The sequence below is a fragment of the Manacus candei genome, unplaced genomic scaffold, assembly GCF_025592945.1.
Source record: "Manacus candei isolate 608988 ecotype Guabito, Panama unplaced genomic scaffold, ASM2559294v1 h1tg000023l, whole genome shotgun sequence".
In the NCBI taxonomy this organism is placed as follows: Eukaryota; Metazoa; Chordata; class Aves; order Passeriformes; family Pipridae; genus Manacus; species Manacus candei.
Window position 1 is genome coordinate 19,108,218 of NW_026138071.1, and position 14,413 is coordinate 19,122,630.

At 38.7% G+C, this 14,413-nt stretch overlaps 1 protein-coding gene across 8 annotated transcripts in view; it reads left to right on the forward strand.

The window, feature by feature from the left end:
* The window catches only part of ALS2 (alsin Rho guanine nucleotide exchange factor ALS2), a 223,082-nt gene extending 211,807 nt beyond the window's left edge, over positions 1-11,275 (forward strand). For 5 of the 8 annotated variants that reach the window (XM_051787047.1, XM_051787046.1, XM_051787048.1 and 2 more), the window contains 10 exons: positions 1,254-1,442; positions 1,715-1,832; positions 2,321-2,478; positions 3,147-3,269; positions 3,775-3,951; positions 4,359-4,404; positions 5,820-5,881; positions 6,498-6,647; positions 6,947-7,043; positions 8,021-8,772. In XM_051787047.1, the coding sequence (XP_051643007.1) occupies positions 1,254-1,442; positions 1,715-1,832; positions 2,321-2,478; positions 3,147-3,269; positions 3,775-3,951; positions 4,359-4,404; positions 5,820-5,881; positions 6,498-6,647; positions 6,947-7,043; positions 8,021-8,059 (1,159 nt within the window). In that variant the 3' untranslated portion in view covers positions 8,060-8,772. The other 3 variants (XR_007904470.1, XM_051787051.1, XM_051787053.1) reach the window with 3 other exon arrangements.
* Positions 11,276-14,413: the final 3,138 nt, after the last annotated feature.

A 14,413-nucleotide genomic window follows, 5' to 3' on the forward strand; every position in this document is an offset into this window, starting at 1 on the left:
CGTCGATTACTTCTCAGGGTGCTTCCTGAAGCTTTCACTGGTAATTTCTTTTGACAGTGCTGACACCTACAACAGCATGTGAGTTAAGCAGGCCTCCCTGCTGAACTGAACACTTGCAACTTTAGCAGCTGTCTGCTTTTTACCCCAGTAGGGAGTCTATGAATAAATGTATGTACATATTTGTGAGGATTGCTTGTGAAATAAGGGTTTCATCTACCCTTTTCAGACTCTCTTGAAGCTGAAAATCTTCTGGTATAATTGTGAAAAGGCTTTGAGCCTACTTTTTCTGCTTTGTGAAACTGGAAGCATGGGGAAATCCAGTGTTGCTAGTTCTCACCTCAAATGTGGTAGAGGAAATCTTAATGAAAGGTCTGACAATTTCTGACACTTGATTTAAATCAAGATAGAACTGTTAACCCTGACAGCATTTGTTTGTTTACAAAAGCTTTTCAAAGTCCTAAATTTCATCATATGTCTGAGATATCTTTGTATATATGGGGAGAACAGCTCTTGGTTTTCTTATAGCTATATAGAGATCCTTGAGCATTGTCTGTCAGTGAAAAGGTGCCTGAGCTGGTTTTACTCCCTACCAGCATGTCCCTAAGGAGTCATGTAACATGGTGTGTAGATGCTGCTTTAGGGTTAGAAACTGTGTATCCATCCTTGGTATTTCTTTGGGTAGCTCTGCTACTTGTGCATTCCAGGATAGTGAGATATTTGGCACATATTTGTACCATCTCCTTGCTACGTGAATGTGTCCCGAAGTTTCTGAATGAATACCAGTGGTGAAGATAAGCACCACTGCTTTCTTGTGTCTAACCAAACTGTTTCCTGGAAGGCCACAAGAAATAATAAAACTAATAAGGTTATGTCATAGTTTGAGACCTCCAAAATCCAGTTTCCGAGTCCAAGTCCCCCTCCCACATCTATGAACCACAGGTTCATAATTTTCTCACATGTAGGTATTTAAAACATTTTAATTTTGTAGCATTATAATATATTACATGGATGAATATATGTCGGTTAGCAAGGAAAAAAAATAAAGGATATATAAGGTTTGTAAGGGCTTATTATTTTTAAAGGTGTTAATGAAACAGTAGGCTCTAGGTTTATTCTTAATGATAAACTTGATTCACAGTAGAGTCTGTGAAGTACAGCAACTTTTGGTAATATAGTGTGAGATATTAGACTGACATTAGCCATGGGTGGTTGTAATAGCTGAATGTGTTTTCATTGCTATTTGATTTTAACAGACAAACTGGTCATTTTATTAGGCGAAAACTTGGGATCCTGGCAGTGTCTCCTGATGAGAAATGGAAGGCAGTATTTGAAGAATGCTGGAACCAGCTTGGTTGTGAGAGCCCTGGCCAGGGGGACAGGTGGAAGGCTTGGGACAACATTGCAGTGGCTCTGACCACTAACAGACGGCAGCACAAAGACAGGTTGGTCCCAGGAGAATGTAGTGAGCAAGACAAAACAGGGATGGAGAAAGAAACTGGAATCACACTCTAGTCTAGACTAGACACTCTGACTGTAAAGCTTTAGTTTAAACAACAACAGCAAATCCTAATGAAAATCATAACTCGTACTACTCTGCACTACAAACCCTTTCAGGGACATACTGGTGTTTAGAACTAGTTCAGTTATTAATGTTAGGGTTTTTTGCTGCTGTATGTCTCAGTCTGTGCAATGTCTTTGTCTTTTTAAACTGCAGCCCAGAATTATTGAGCCGCTCGCATACTCAGACACTGGAAAGTTTGGAGTTCATTCCACAACACATTGGTGCCTTCACCCTGGAAAAATATGAAAATATAAAAAAATATTTGATAAAGGTATGTGACTCAAATGCTCCCATAGTAAGACATGGTAAGACATGACATCAAGCTTACTTTATAGTAGCTTTCTTTAATTCCTTCCATATTTGCACTCCTGTAATCCATATATTTGTTCATGTTTGCCCATAATTTTTTGAAGTCCACAACTAAGACTAAAATCATTGAATAACTTATGGATGCTCTCCTAAAGTCAGTTTCTGTTCAGTTACTGTTTTCATTCTTACACATTGGATCCCAGCAAAGCATCTTGAAATACTTGCTAAGTACTGCATGTTAGTTTTAAGTGTATTGGACAGATGACTAGTCCAATAGCACAAGTTCTTGTACTGTCTTGACTCCTATGAGCTGTGTTCAGCTGCCATATTTTATAATGCAAATGGCAATTTGTTAAATATAGCTAATTTTTGAGATATTTTGTAATTTTTTTTCTTAAACTTGTCTACCATTGACCTATCTGACTGGCCAGTTAATATCCTTTATCTCAGGCTTGTGATACTCCTCTCCATCCATTGGGCAAGCTGGTGGAAACACTGGTAGCTGTGTACAGAATGACCTATGTTGGAGTAGGAGCCAATCGCCGATTGCTGCAGGAGGCTGTGAGAGAGATCAAGTCCTACCTCAAACGCATCTTCCAGCTCGTTAGGTAACGAGCCTCTAATTTTCAAGTCAGGCTACTGCTGAATTAACTAAAGATGTCTAGTGTACATGCACTCCCAAGTGTGCCAGCATTGTTACTTGGGTTTGGAGTTTGCTTCTTTTTCCTGAACCTTTTTAAGGAATCTTAAAAAAAAAATTTAAAATCTTCACCCCAGTGAAGATCCTACCTTGTCCTTCAAAATGTGCCTGTAAGAAGTTCATCTTGGTTATGGATTTGCAGTTCAGTGTCTGGATATTGATGCTGTGCAAAGACAGTGTTCAGAGGGTATAGAAGACTAGTGAGGATGGAGACTCCCACTGTATTCCATTAAGTTCTTATCAACATGGATCATTCAACATGGATGAATAATCTTCCTGTGAAGGACTTGCTTAGATTCTTGAGAACAATTACAGCTTTAATTGGGTCCTGCCAATCTGAAAGCAGAAATACTCTAAATTAGTATTAGAAGCCTTGTGATGTCAATGTAGGAAAGGTAACCTTGGCATTGGAAGAGTTTCTTCCAGGGAGATGGTACTGTCTGTTAGCTATGCTGTCTTAGCCCACCCTATATTATTTCTGCTGACTTTCTTCTCTCCAGTCTTGCTTTCTAATGCTGTGATATGTGGAATCTTCTTGAAATGAACTCAAAAATTGTTAAATGTCTTGCCTTTTAGGTTCTTGTTTCCTGATCTGCCAGAAGAGGGCAGCACCATTCCATTTGTGGAACTGCAGACAAAAGGAAGGCGATCATTTTGCAGTGGGAAATCCGATTCCAGATCAGAATCTCCTGAGCCAGGGTACATAAAGCAAAAAAAAAAAAAAAAATGAACAAAACAAACAAAAGCTAATAAAGGCTTTATTTTATTTCTGTTCCATTTTTTTTCTTGAGTGAGGGGAGAAAGATAAACACGTGATGGATATAAGCAGTGATTATTTTCCCTTTGGTTCTGATGACAGATTCTGATAAGCAGACTTCCATGTGATGTTTGTTATAAGCCTTTCATCCTTGTTCCATGCACTGGTTCTTTACTTAAACCTAAATTTGTTTTTATCTGTTAGGGGTAAGCAAGTTTTATTTAGGATAAGAGCACTGGGGGTAATTTGTAATCTCTTCTTAGCAGAGATACTATTTAATGGATTTGTATTTATTTTCTTACTCTTATTCCCCATAGAATAGGCTCATACTACATGAAAGATTTCTTCCAATGATTATCATTCCATTTTTATATATAATTAGGTTTTTACAATGTCTTCCTCTACAAACTACCTCTCTCTTTTTTTTTTCTTTCTGTTTTGTTATAGCTATGTGGTAACCAGTTTTGGCTTGCTGCTCCCTGTGCTACTGCCACGACTCTACCCTCCCCTGTTCATGTTGTATGCCTTAGACAACGAGCGTGAGGAAGATGTTTACTGGGAATGTGTTTTACGTTTAAACAAGCAAACTGATTTGGCTCTTCTCAGTTTTCTTGGGGTGCAAGCGTGAGTATGCTTCAAAAATGAAACACAACTAGAAAAGGATTATGGCATGTAATTAGATAAAGCAACTGAAACAGACCCCCTATTGTCTAAAGTATTTTCTTTGATTAAAATGCATCTAAACCTGTCTTCAAGCTAATTAGTGTAGCTGAGAAAGTGAATCAAAGCTTCCCTCTTCCAAAAAGGAGAGGTGGGAGGGATGAGAAGGGGGTAAAAAACTGGCATTGCTATTGCTACAGAACCAGAGACATTTTAGATTAGACTGTTTTCTGGCTACTTGTGCTAGATGTAGTTAATCCTGTAGGGAGGGCTGTTGTGTCTCAGAGAAGAACATGATGACTTCATTTTCATAAGCTGAAAAATGCTGTAAGACTGTGCTCTCTCAGTAGACTGTGTTGGGTTTCTTGCAGGAAGTTTTGGCCAGGAACTGTATCCATCCTTGGAGAGAGTAGAAAGGTATGTTCATTGGGCCTTGACTTTCAGTATGTTTTGCTTTTTTCAAGAAGCAGTCAAAGAATTTTTGACCAGGCTTTTTGCTTAAGAGATGCTGTCTTATCTTGTTTCCTTAATGTGTGTCTGCTCCTTAAATGCTACACTGGTGATTTAGCAGGGGTATTGGACTAGATGATGTCCAGGGGACCCTTCCAACCCCAACCATTCTGTGATTTCTTACAATAGCCATCAGTCTGGCTTTGTCACTTACTGCCTGATTTGGTAGTGAATTCTAATTCAGGAAGACATTGGCTTGATCTCCAATTATGAAAGTGTGAGAATAAAAGTGTAGCAAGAAAATTTTCAAGCTGCTTGATTAAGAAAGTTGTATAGTTACTCCTGCCTTCAATACACCTTTTCCCTCTTTATAACATTGGCTTGTGCAAAGTCTGTAGCATGGCTTTCATCAGAATAGTTGCTGCACATGGACAAGCTGATATTCCTTGGTAGAGATTATTACAAGTTTGGAATAATAACCAAAGCTGCTGCTGGACCCCACCCCTGAGAATATGGGTTCCCATCAAGAAAAGTCTCTTTTTTCCCAAATCATGAAGATTCACCTGAGAAAATAGGATGCAGACCTCCACTCAAACTTTAAAAGTTACAAAATCCAGCAATAACATGTTTCTTGAGTTACTTCAGATCTTCTGTATTTTCAGGTACTAGGCAAAATTCTTATCTGAACCCCACACACTTCTGACTGGCTTTTTTTGGGTTATAGAGTAGAGCCCCTCCACTGTGAAGTACTATGTGGCATGTGTCTTCTCTGAATGATGCAGTACATGCCCTCTGCAGCTGTGTTCCTTATTTGCTGGGTCATTCCTTCAGTTAAGCAGGATGTTTTCAGCCAGCACATCATGTTCTTCTCTATTTTGCCCTGTCCAGTTTCTGCACTTCTGTGGATTTCTCAAAGCCTTTTTGCATCCATTGCCTACCTGCTCCATTCAGAAGGACTTAAGCCAGTTGCATATTAAGAGCTAACATTTATATTTGTTCTTTTCTGTTTACTCCAAACCTGAGTCTTTGGTTATTGACTGCTATGATTTTTTCCAGGTTTCAGTCATTCTAGTCTTAGAGTTCCCTCTTGATTGTTAACCATTACAATTAGTGATTCTCAGTCTTGCTTGACCTGGAAAGTATTCAAAACCTGATTCTTGTAACATACCAAGGAATTCAGTACAGGCTTTTCTCTAGTTTTAATGAAACTCATACAAAATATAGGTAGGGATGACTGTAGCATCCAGGCACATTCCCCTTTCCTTGCACTGGAAAACTGACAAAAAAGTCCTTTATGCCAGTGTTACATGATAGTCTGCTTTTCTCATGCTGCTGAATAGGGGGGTTTCCAAACCTGCCTGATAAATCTTATGATTACACAGGTATCATCAAATACAAAAGATGCCTGCTTTGCCTCTGCAGTTGAATGTTTACAGCAAATCAGGTAATTCTCTGAAATTTGTCTTTTAGTGTTTTACTGTTCCTGCTATAGTGGTGTCTAGTTTATTTGACTGTGATCATTTACCTGTCACCTTTTTTTGTTCACCTTCATAAGAGAAGTCATGGAGAAGTTTTCCAGTTCCCACTAAAAATGCTAGGGAAGTGTTGCCTCAGAAATGTGACTGAAGGGTGTGTCCATGGGGCACCATTTAGAATCAAAGGCATAAGGATGTCTATCAAATACACGTGGGAATTTCTAAACAGCTGTGGTGAAATGACCTGTGCATGGGAAGCTTTTCTGTGCCTGTTAGCTATCCTGTTGTAAGAATTTAAGCAGAAATTAAAAAGACTTTAGAAAGGAATTTTCCCCCTTTTACCACTTTATTAAAACATCTTAAAACTGTGAAGACAGTCTCACTTGGAGTAGTGTGCCTTGGCGTGGTAATTATAGCCTGGGGTACTAAACAGCCTTGGCAGCCAGGGCTGTTGTGGTGTGAATGGTCTGACTTCTCTTCTTGGGTGGGGTAGGGCTGTGCTGGCTGGCAAACTGTCTTCCTAAAGTCAGATACAGATCTCTAACTTCTTATTGTTATCCTGTTTTGCTTCTGCTCTCCAAATAGTACCACATTTACCCCAGCTGACAAGTTGAAGGTGATCCAGCAGACTTTTGAAGAGATCTCCCAGAGTGTACTTGAGACCCTTCAGGAAGATTTTCTGTGGTCCATGGATGACTTATTTCCTGTTTTTCTCTACGTGGTGCTACGAGCCAGGTAGGCACTAAGGTTGGCATCAGTCATAAGCTGAGCATAAGCAGTATGAGTACTTTTACCTGTATTAAACACTCCTGCTGCTCGTCATAGGACTAGTTGCTAGCTTCTTAAAACTGGAAGTTTTCCAGTTTGACTGTTTGCTTTGGCCTGAAAAAATCTTGAACAGTTTACTGTGAGATGTCTGTGACTGAGGTTAGGGACGAGCATGGGTTTTTGCACAACAACATGTACAAGAAGTAAAAAAATTATAATGGTGTCTTTTGTTCAACTGTTCACTTTCCTACTCTCACATATGACAGGATAAGGAATTTGGGGTCTGAGGTGCACTTAATTGAAGACCTGATGGATCCCTATCTGCAGCATGGGGAGCAAGGCATCATGTTCACTACCTTGAAGGTATGAAAATTGTTCAGAGTTATTAAAGGCTTTCTTTGGAAATAATCAGCTTTTAGCACTGAAGATCATCTTAGGGCAATGGTATGAACATTAGGTTGTAACTTCTCAGACTTTTTAATTTAAATTTTTAGCTAGGATGAGCAAGGAAACTTAAGGTAGAGCTCTGGATAACAACAATTGCAAGTACTGCTAATAAAATGGTGCAATGTGCAAATGTACATTATTCAAATGTAATGTTGGTTGCTATTGACTGTTCTAACTCACCTGGAGCTTGTCATTCCCCTGCAACTTAACATGCCTTATTTCCTTTATAAAAATTGAAGTTCTTCTTTGGAGATTAGCCTTCCAGTAAAGTTTAAGCCTAACATTACATCAAGACTCTACAGGAATTCAATTTGAGGAAAAAAAAATTTAAAAATTTAGTATCACTCCACATTTTATTAAGTACCCTTATCTTTTTAAGTATGGGAAAAGGAAGAGAATCTGTTTGGGAGAATATCCTATTGTACACTAAGACCTTCATAATGGAAATACGTTGTTTTGGTACCTCAAAACTGTTCAAACAAGTGCTTTTCAGTCTGAGTGCTTTTGAAATTCTTCACCCCTGCATCCTTGTCCTGTAAGAAGATATTTTCTTCTTTTGAGTCCTTCTATCAGAGGGCAAAGAAGGACTTATGAGCAAAAATATACTTCATCTTGACAAAGCTGGGAACTGTGAAAGTATTTTGAGCCTCAATTAATGCTATCTTGCTTGATTAGGAGTTGGATGTCATTTGTAACTTAGTCTCCTGTTCTTTTTGCTAGCTTACATATGAGAAGATTCACAGGTGTTGAGTGTCACTGTAGCATCACTGCTTGTAGAGAGCCTAGTCTTCTGTTTTCTTGGATAGAAAAAACATCAGCCTTTGCACGTGTGCTGCTTTATCAGGTTGCTGTGAACTGGTATGTACACTAATCTGAACTTTGTTTTAATTCAGGCATGTTACTACCAGATTCAACATGAAAAGCTTACCTAGACCATCATGTACGACCTGGCCCTGTGGGATAATCTACTCAGTGGAACTTCACTAATAACCACTTCTTCTCTGAAATGGCCCTTAGAAAATACTTGGTTACAGTTCTGCTACAGAAGAAAATATTCAGTTGTTTCTTCTGAACTTTCAGTTCTAAGATTCAAAAACTGCAACCAGAGCCTAACTATGAAGTGGTGATGAAGTTAGAGACTTAGTTTGTCAAGTACCTGCCAAGAAGAAATACTTTCCTATTCTAACAGAAAGATTATTTACTCCTTTTAAATGAACCATGCTGCAAAAAGGCATGGCACCTACATAGAACACATGTGAAAGTCTGGACTGCATGGCTTCCAAAGCAGGGGGTTTGTTTTTATTATTCCTGGTTTGTGAACAGAGACATTTAAAGAGAATGAATTGCACCACAGAAGGCATTTGGTCTTCCTGAATTAAGTTGTTATGTCTGTTTATTTAATAAAATAGAAGTATGTTAGTATTTATAATGGGTAACCTGTACTGTGTTTGGCTGTAAAGGTTTTGAGGCATCTGTGTTGAACAGCATTGCTGAATGCAGTATTCATGTGCTGTTGTGGAAATAATCACACTGTTACGGACTTCCCTGTTTACTAGAATTGTAAATATACAGGCAATCACCCTTCTTTCTGTTTATGAAATAAATAAAAGGCACTGACCATTTCAGATTTTGGCACTGAATGAAATGCTCTGCAGTGTTCAGTTTGATTACCCTGAGGTCAGAGGACAAATGCTTTCTCTGGAAGCCCATGTGACAGGAGGTAAGAAGGGTGCTCTTAAACAGGTGTGGTGGGTTGGCCTTGGCTGGACACCAGATGCCCACCAAGCTTTTCTATTGCTCCCCTCCTCAGCAGCAAGCAATGTCTGGCCACTTCCCGGGAAGCAGGGCTTCAGCATGCAGAGCAGCTGCTCCAGAGGCAAACTCTTGGCACTGGTTTCAAGGCCTTTCCACTGTAGGAAAGCTCCCGAGCAGTTCACTCACAGGCTGTGTTGAGCTGGCTGTGACAGCGGGTTTGGAGCTGCCACCATCACCCCTGGTCCCGCCTGCACCGAGGCACAGCCACCCCTAAGGCACAGCTTCAAGGCTCCAGTGCTTCCTGTTCGGCTGGGGGGCCCTGGGGTGTCTGTGTTGGCACTAATTACATGGTCTTGCTGCTTTAGGAAAGCTCCCTGTGGTCCCTCAGCACGATCCGTGGCTCCTGAGCACTGCTGGAGCAGTCACCTCAGAGACTGTAGAGAACAAGTAATTTCCCTGGGGAATTTCTGTGGATGTGTGTGTTCTGCTGTGCTTTATGGTTAACTTTATTCCAATGCCACTAGTGGATAACTAGAGTATTTTAGGTGCTGTTCTTTACAGGACTGACTCAAAAAAAAAAAAAAAAGGAGAGGAAAAAATAGATTACAGAATGGTTTAAGTTATGTCAGGCTACCATAGATAATGCTACCCATACTTTGAAGTAGTAATCATGGCTGGTGTATTGGCACCTAAATGGAAAGAAACCATATGGCAAAACAGTGTTTGGAGCAGTGACCGTAATGTAGCGATTTTCATAATAAAGTAAAAATGATTGGTCTTCTTGAAATTATTTTTAGTTTTATTAGAGGAGGGGAAAGTAAGACTGGAATGCTGATGTTTAAAACTGTTGTTAAACTTGCAACAGACTTGCAATAGTGATAAGGGAATATAGGGAGAGTGGACTTCATGTTGGCAAAGAATTTAATGTTAGTTTAATCTTATTTTTTAAATTATACTGAATAATTCGAGGAGAGTTAAGCAATAATATAAAGAAAAGGGAAGCTTTAGAAAGTTAACTTGAGAAGGGGGGAGAAGACACATAACTAGGGGTGTAGAGCGTAATGAAGTATAAGGCAGGAATTTGAACACTTCATCTTTTGTGCCCGATGCAGCCTTTCTATGCAATCATCTCTTAGAACTCAATGTAAAAAAAAAAAAAAGTTAGCTGAAACCTGTAGGAACAGAACTGCCCTTTGAAAAGGAGCTGAACTGCTGAGTAAATCAATGGCAATAATTTTCATCTGCAAAAGATGTGAATTCAGGATTTATTTTGCCTTTTGTAGGAGTGTTATCATGAAAAACAGATTTGGGTTGGTTTTTTTCCCCTGTAACTGTTTTTGATTAGTGTTTGTTGTCTTTGGATGTTTCAGAAGAAAGGATTTTAATATTCAGCTTTGACATGTGAAAAACTTTGTTTCATATGACCTTACTCCTACGTGGATTCTGTGCCTTAAACTGAAAGTGTAACTAGAGATGGGAAGTTTTTCCATAATCTTTCTGCCTTTCAAGAACAAGGTATAACCACAAATATGTAGCAACTTTAAATGTGTAACTTCATTTACTGTGAATGATGCAAAGTTGAGAACTAAAAAAACTAAAGAATACATTTGCCTTTACAGATATAGATAGATATAGATATATCTCTATACAAGGTATGTACATATACACACAACCTCTTAGAAAAAGTAGTGGTATCACAGATGAATTCAGCTTGCTGATTAAGGGAAGCAGACAGTCTGGGCTGGATTATTTTTGGTCTTTCTGATGTATAGCTCAGTTATTAGCTGAAGAGAATCCTCGGATTAAATGTGCTTCTGACACAGATTCCACTTTACAGCCCATGTGGGCTGTGATGCATTAGGAAATCAGTACAAACCAGCTTTGATTTGTGTATTGCTGTAGCTAACAAAGAAATGAGTTAACCTGTAGGACCTTTCCAGCTGGATTGCTTCATGGTAATTACTTTTCTCTCTCTTCCTTTTTCGTCCTTAAATTGAAAGCCGGATATCTCTTGTGCTACAGCAGAAATCCCAGCAACAGATCAGTGCTACGGTATTAGAGATTCTCACAGCAGTCACAGGCACGGTAGCTGAAGACAGACCCCAAGAGATGAGTGCCCTACTGCCTGGAAAAGTTGCTGAGAATAAGAAACTGCTGAAGTGAGAGGCAATGTAAAGTAGGGTTTTTATGCAAGAAAAGGGTTAAGGGGATTTGTTCTCTTCTCCCTGGTAATGAGTAGTTCTAAGGTTAGGTTTCTGCGGATTAGAAAGGAGAGGATGTCCATAGATTAGCTAGGGCAGTGAGGTTACTTGCTCTATGAACATCCAGCAAATACTCTTTCCTTCTGGAAATTCTGCATGAGCTGAACATGGCGTATTCTGTGGTGTCTGCAGGTAAGCAAATATGCACTGAAACCATTGTACTGCAAGGATGCATTTCCCCCACGCAACTTCTCATAGCTATAGCAAAGCTAATTAAACTTGTGATATCTGTTCAATTCCCATTAGCTAAATAGTAGAGGAATGTATGAAAGGGGAGTAAGAGCTTAAAAGAGAATTTTTTCTTCACACCTAATCTTCACAAAGTATTCTGACTCGAATGCCAGGTGCTATACATTACTGATATATTTTGCCAAAAGTAGGTTCACTTCTTAATTGTACTTGTTTTTAGAAACAGGTTAGGAAACTACCTGTTCTGGTATGCTGGGAGATAATGTAGATGAAAGATATGTGACGGATACGGGACTGTAAGACAAATCCTTTCTTTGAACTACCTAGGTACGTACATCTAAGCTGATTTAGTGTCAATGTGGTGGTGGTTTTTTTTTAGGGGGGTTTTGGTTTCTTTTCAGAAAGCCCAAGCTGTTGGCAGTGAACAGCTGGAAGCAGAGCTGGCTGCCCCTCCTGCACTGCACCCAAGTGTTCTCTGGGTGCTCTTTAGGAAGCGATGTTTTAGTGGTGTTACCCCATGTAAACAAGGGGCTCTCACCACCACTGCAGCTGGGAGATTTTGCTTCAGAGGGAGGCAGCAGGAATCACTACTGAATGGATCTCATTACAAAGAGTAATAGCATGAATTGTTCCATTAGCAACCTTACATATGCAGGTGTGAGTCTGTGAAATCTCACAGGATGCCTTACATCAGAACATTTTTTTTAGTCTTCTTTTTCAAACTCTACCACCTCTGACTTGTGTTAAGTGGTTCTTGGGTCGAGATGATAACAATATACAGTTTCAAAGTACAGGTCTTTATCTTTGCTTAAAATGTGTCAACGTATTCCACTAGTATTTAGGGTTGCTGTTGTAGCTAAAACACTTTCAAGTCTCAAAAAGTATACAAAAAGCAAGATGGTTCTTTACACTGACTAGAAAAGGAAGCTGACAGACTTCAGTGATGAGACTGGCCTAATTATGTTTAATTAATGCAGAACAAGAAAGTCCTGAATAGAGCATGTCATTTGAGGTGCTGAATGTCTCTTATTACCATTTTTTGCTTACTCAGTTTGCTGATTTATAGTGGCTTATTTGGAAAAAATGGTTTCTCAGTGTTCCTTGCCCTCAAGCTTATTTGCAGTCTTCAATATGCAGTCTTCAAAATCATTAAGTTCATTATTATCCCTGGCAGCTCTCCGATAGCTGTACCTGAGGGTTTCACCCAACAAGGCAAGCAGTCACCATTCTGTAGCTTTCCCAGTTTTTCTGGGAAATCTGAGGTCAGCTTTCAAGACAAACTGTGTCTAAAACTTCTAAAGACACTCAAGTTTACCAGAAGCTGTAATGCTCTATGGGGAAAAAAATTAATTCCTTGAGTTTTTAAAGGGGAAACGATACTGTTGGTATTTTAGCAGAATCTGAAGTATTTTAGCATCCCCAGAAATGTTGTTGTTTGTCTCTGATTGCCGTGTCTCCAATTAAGAAACAGGTTTTCATGACTAGATTTATATGGCCTGCTTTGTTAAATCCATCATTAGGCAGATCAACTAAGCTTAACAAAGGGGAAGGCAAACTCTTAAAGGAAAAGAACTCAGACCATTGAAAAATATTAAATCATTGCAGCTCAAACCTCAGTTGTATTGGGGGAGGATCAAACAGTATTTTTGTGAGTCTTTGAAAGAAGTAATCGTGATTTTAAGAGGAGTCTTTGGATTAGAATTTCAATAAGATATATCACTGACTATCCTGTAGCAGTATCTTGAAATGAATTGCCCAGACTCAGCAATAAAATGTTTGACTTCTGATTTTTTCCTCCCTTAATTTCCACTGCCTTTTGAAAACAGTTTTATGATTAAACAGGAGAGAGAGGAAGCATGTTCTAAAAATAAGTATTGCGTGCAGTAAAAGTGACAGTAATGCCTTCTGCTTTTGTAAGCAGATCAAGATAATACTTTTCCTGCTTGTACCTTTGCTGTTTTCTGTCCACAGAGCAACCTAGAGGAAAATGGCTGCCTTTTTACTGTACTAGTCCAGGAGATAAACTCCTGTATATTTAACAGAATTTGATAAAGCTTTCACTGTGTCACACTGTGGTTCACTATTGGCTGAAGTGCTCAGGTGTCTCATGTTACAGTTGTTTTAACTTGTAGTCTGAGTCATCTCTTGAGTGGCCAGTTGAAACATTTAACTCTTTTAAGAGTAATCTTACAATACTGGTAATCATGACAATAAATTTGTCTCAAGTGTGATTTGAAGTTAGGTCAGCTAGGATGTAATGAAGATTCTGGATGCTCTGAGGTATAAATGCACCGTGTGCTGTTCCCTGGGGAATTTCCATACTTGTTTCAGAAGAAGAGTTCAGAGAATTTTCCGTAGCCATCCTGGACTGCATTGTTTCCTATGAACAGCAGATTGCAGAACTTCTTCCATTTTTAGTCTAAGGGAACATTAAAGGTTAGTGATAATTTGTCACAGAATTTTAAGGGAGGGAAGGAATTTGGAAGAAAATTTTAGGAGGCTTATATTTTATGTGTGAAAAGGTCATGCAACATGGATACAGATTAATTACTAAGTGTTGGCTTCCTGCATTACTTAAAAATGCCAATTTTTGAAATTTAAAGAAAAAAAAGGTAGTTACATGCTGTGTTTTATAATGAAAGAAAACAGTGACGCTTTTTTTAGATCAGCAAATAAAATCTTTGATTTCATCTCTCAAAGTAGCAACTGATTGTAAATTGCCTGAGAGAGATGTTGATACCAGTAAGGGTAAGGAGTGTGATTTTTTTAAATTTGGTTTTGCACTTTCGAGTTTGAATTCACTGTGAGAAAATAGAGAAAAATAATGAAATCTTTGTGGAACAAATCCTTCAAAGACCTTAAACTCCAACAATGATAGAGGCAGGGATCCCTTTTTTCAAAATCATATCTTTGCTCAATGAAAATTCAGTAGAATCTCCATATTCTTTCAATTTTAATATAATGTCAATAACAAGAGGAATTAAATGTAATATGTTCTTCAATATGATTATTTTCTAAGCTATATTGATATAAAACGAGATTTAAGTATTTGGAAAAATTGAAACTTTCCATGGTAGTGCA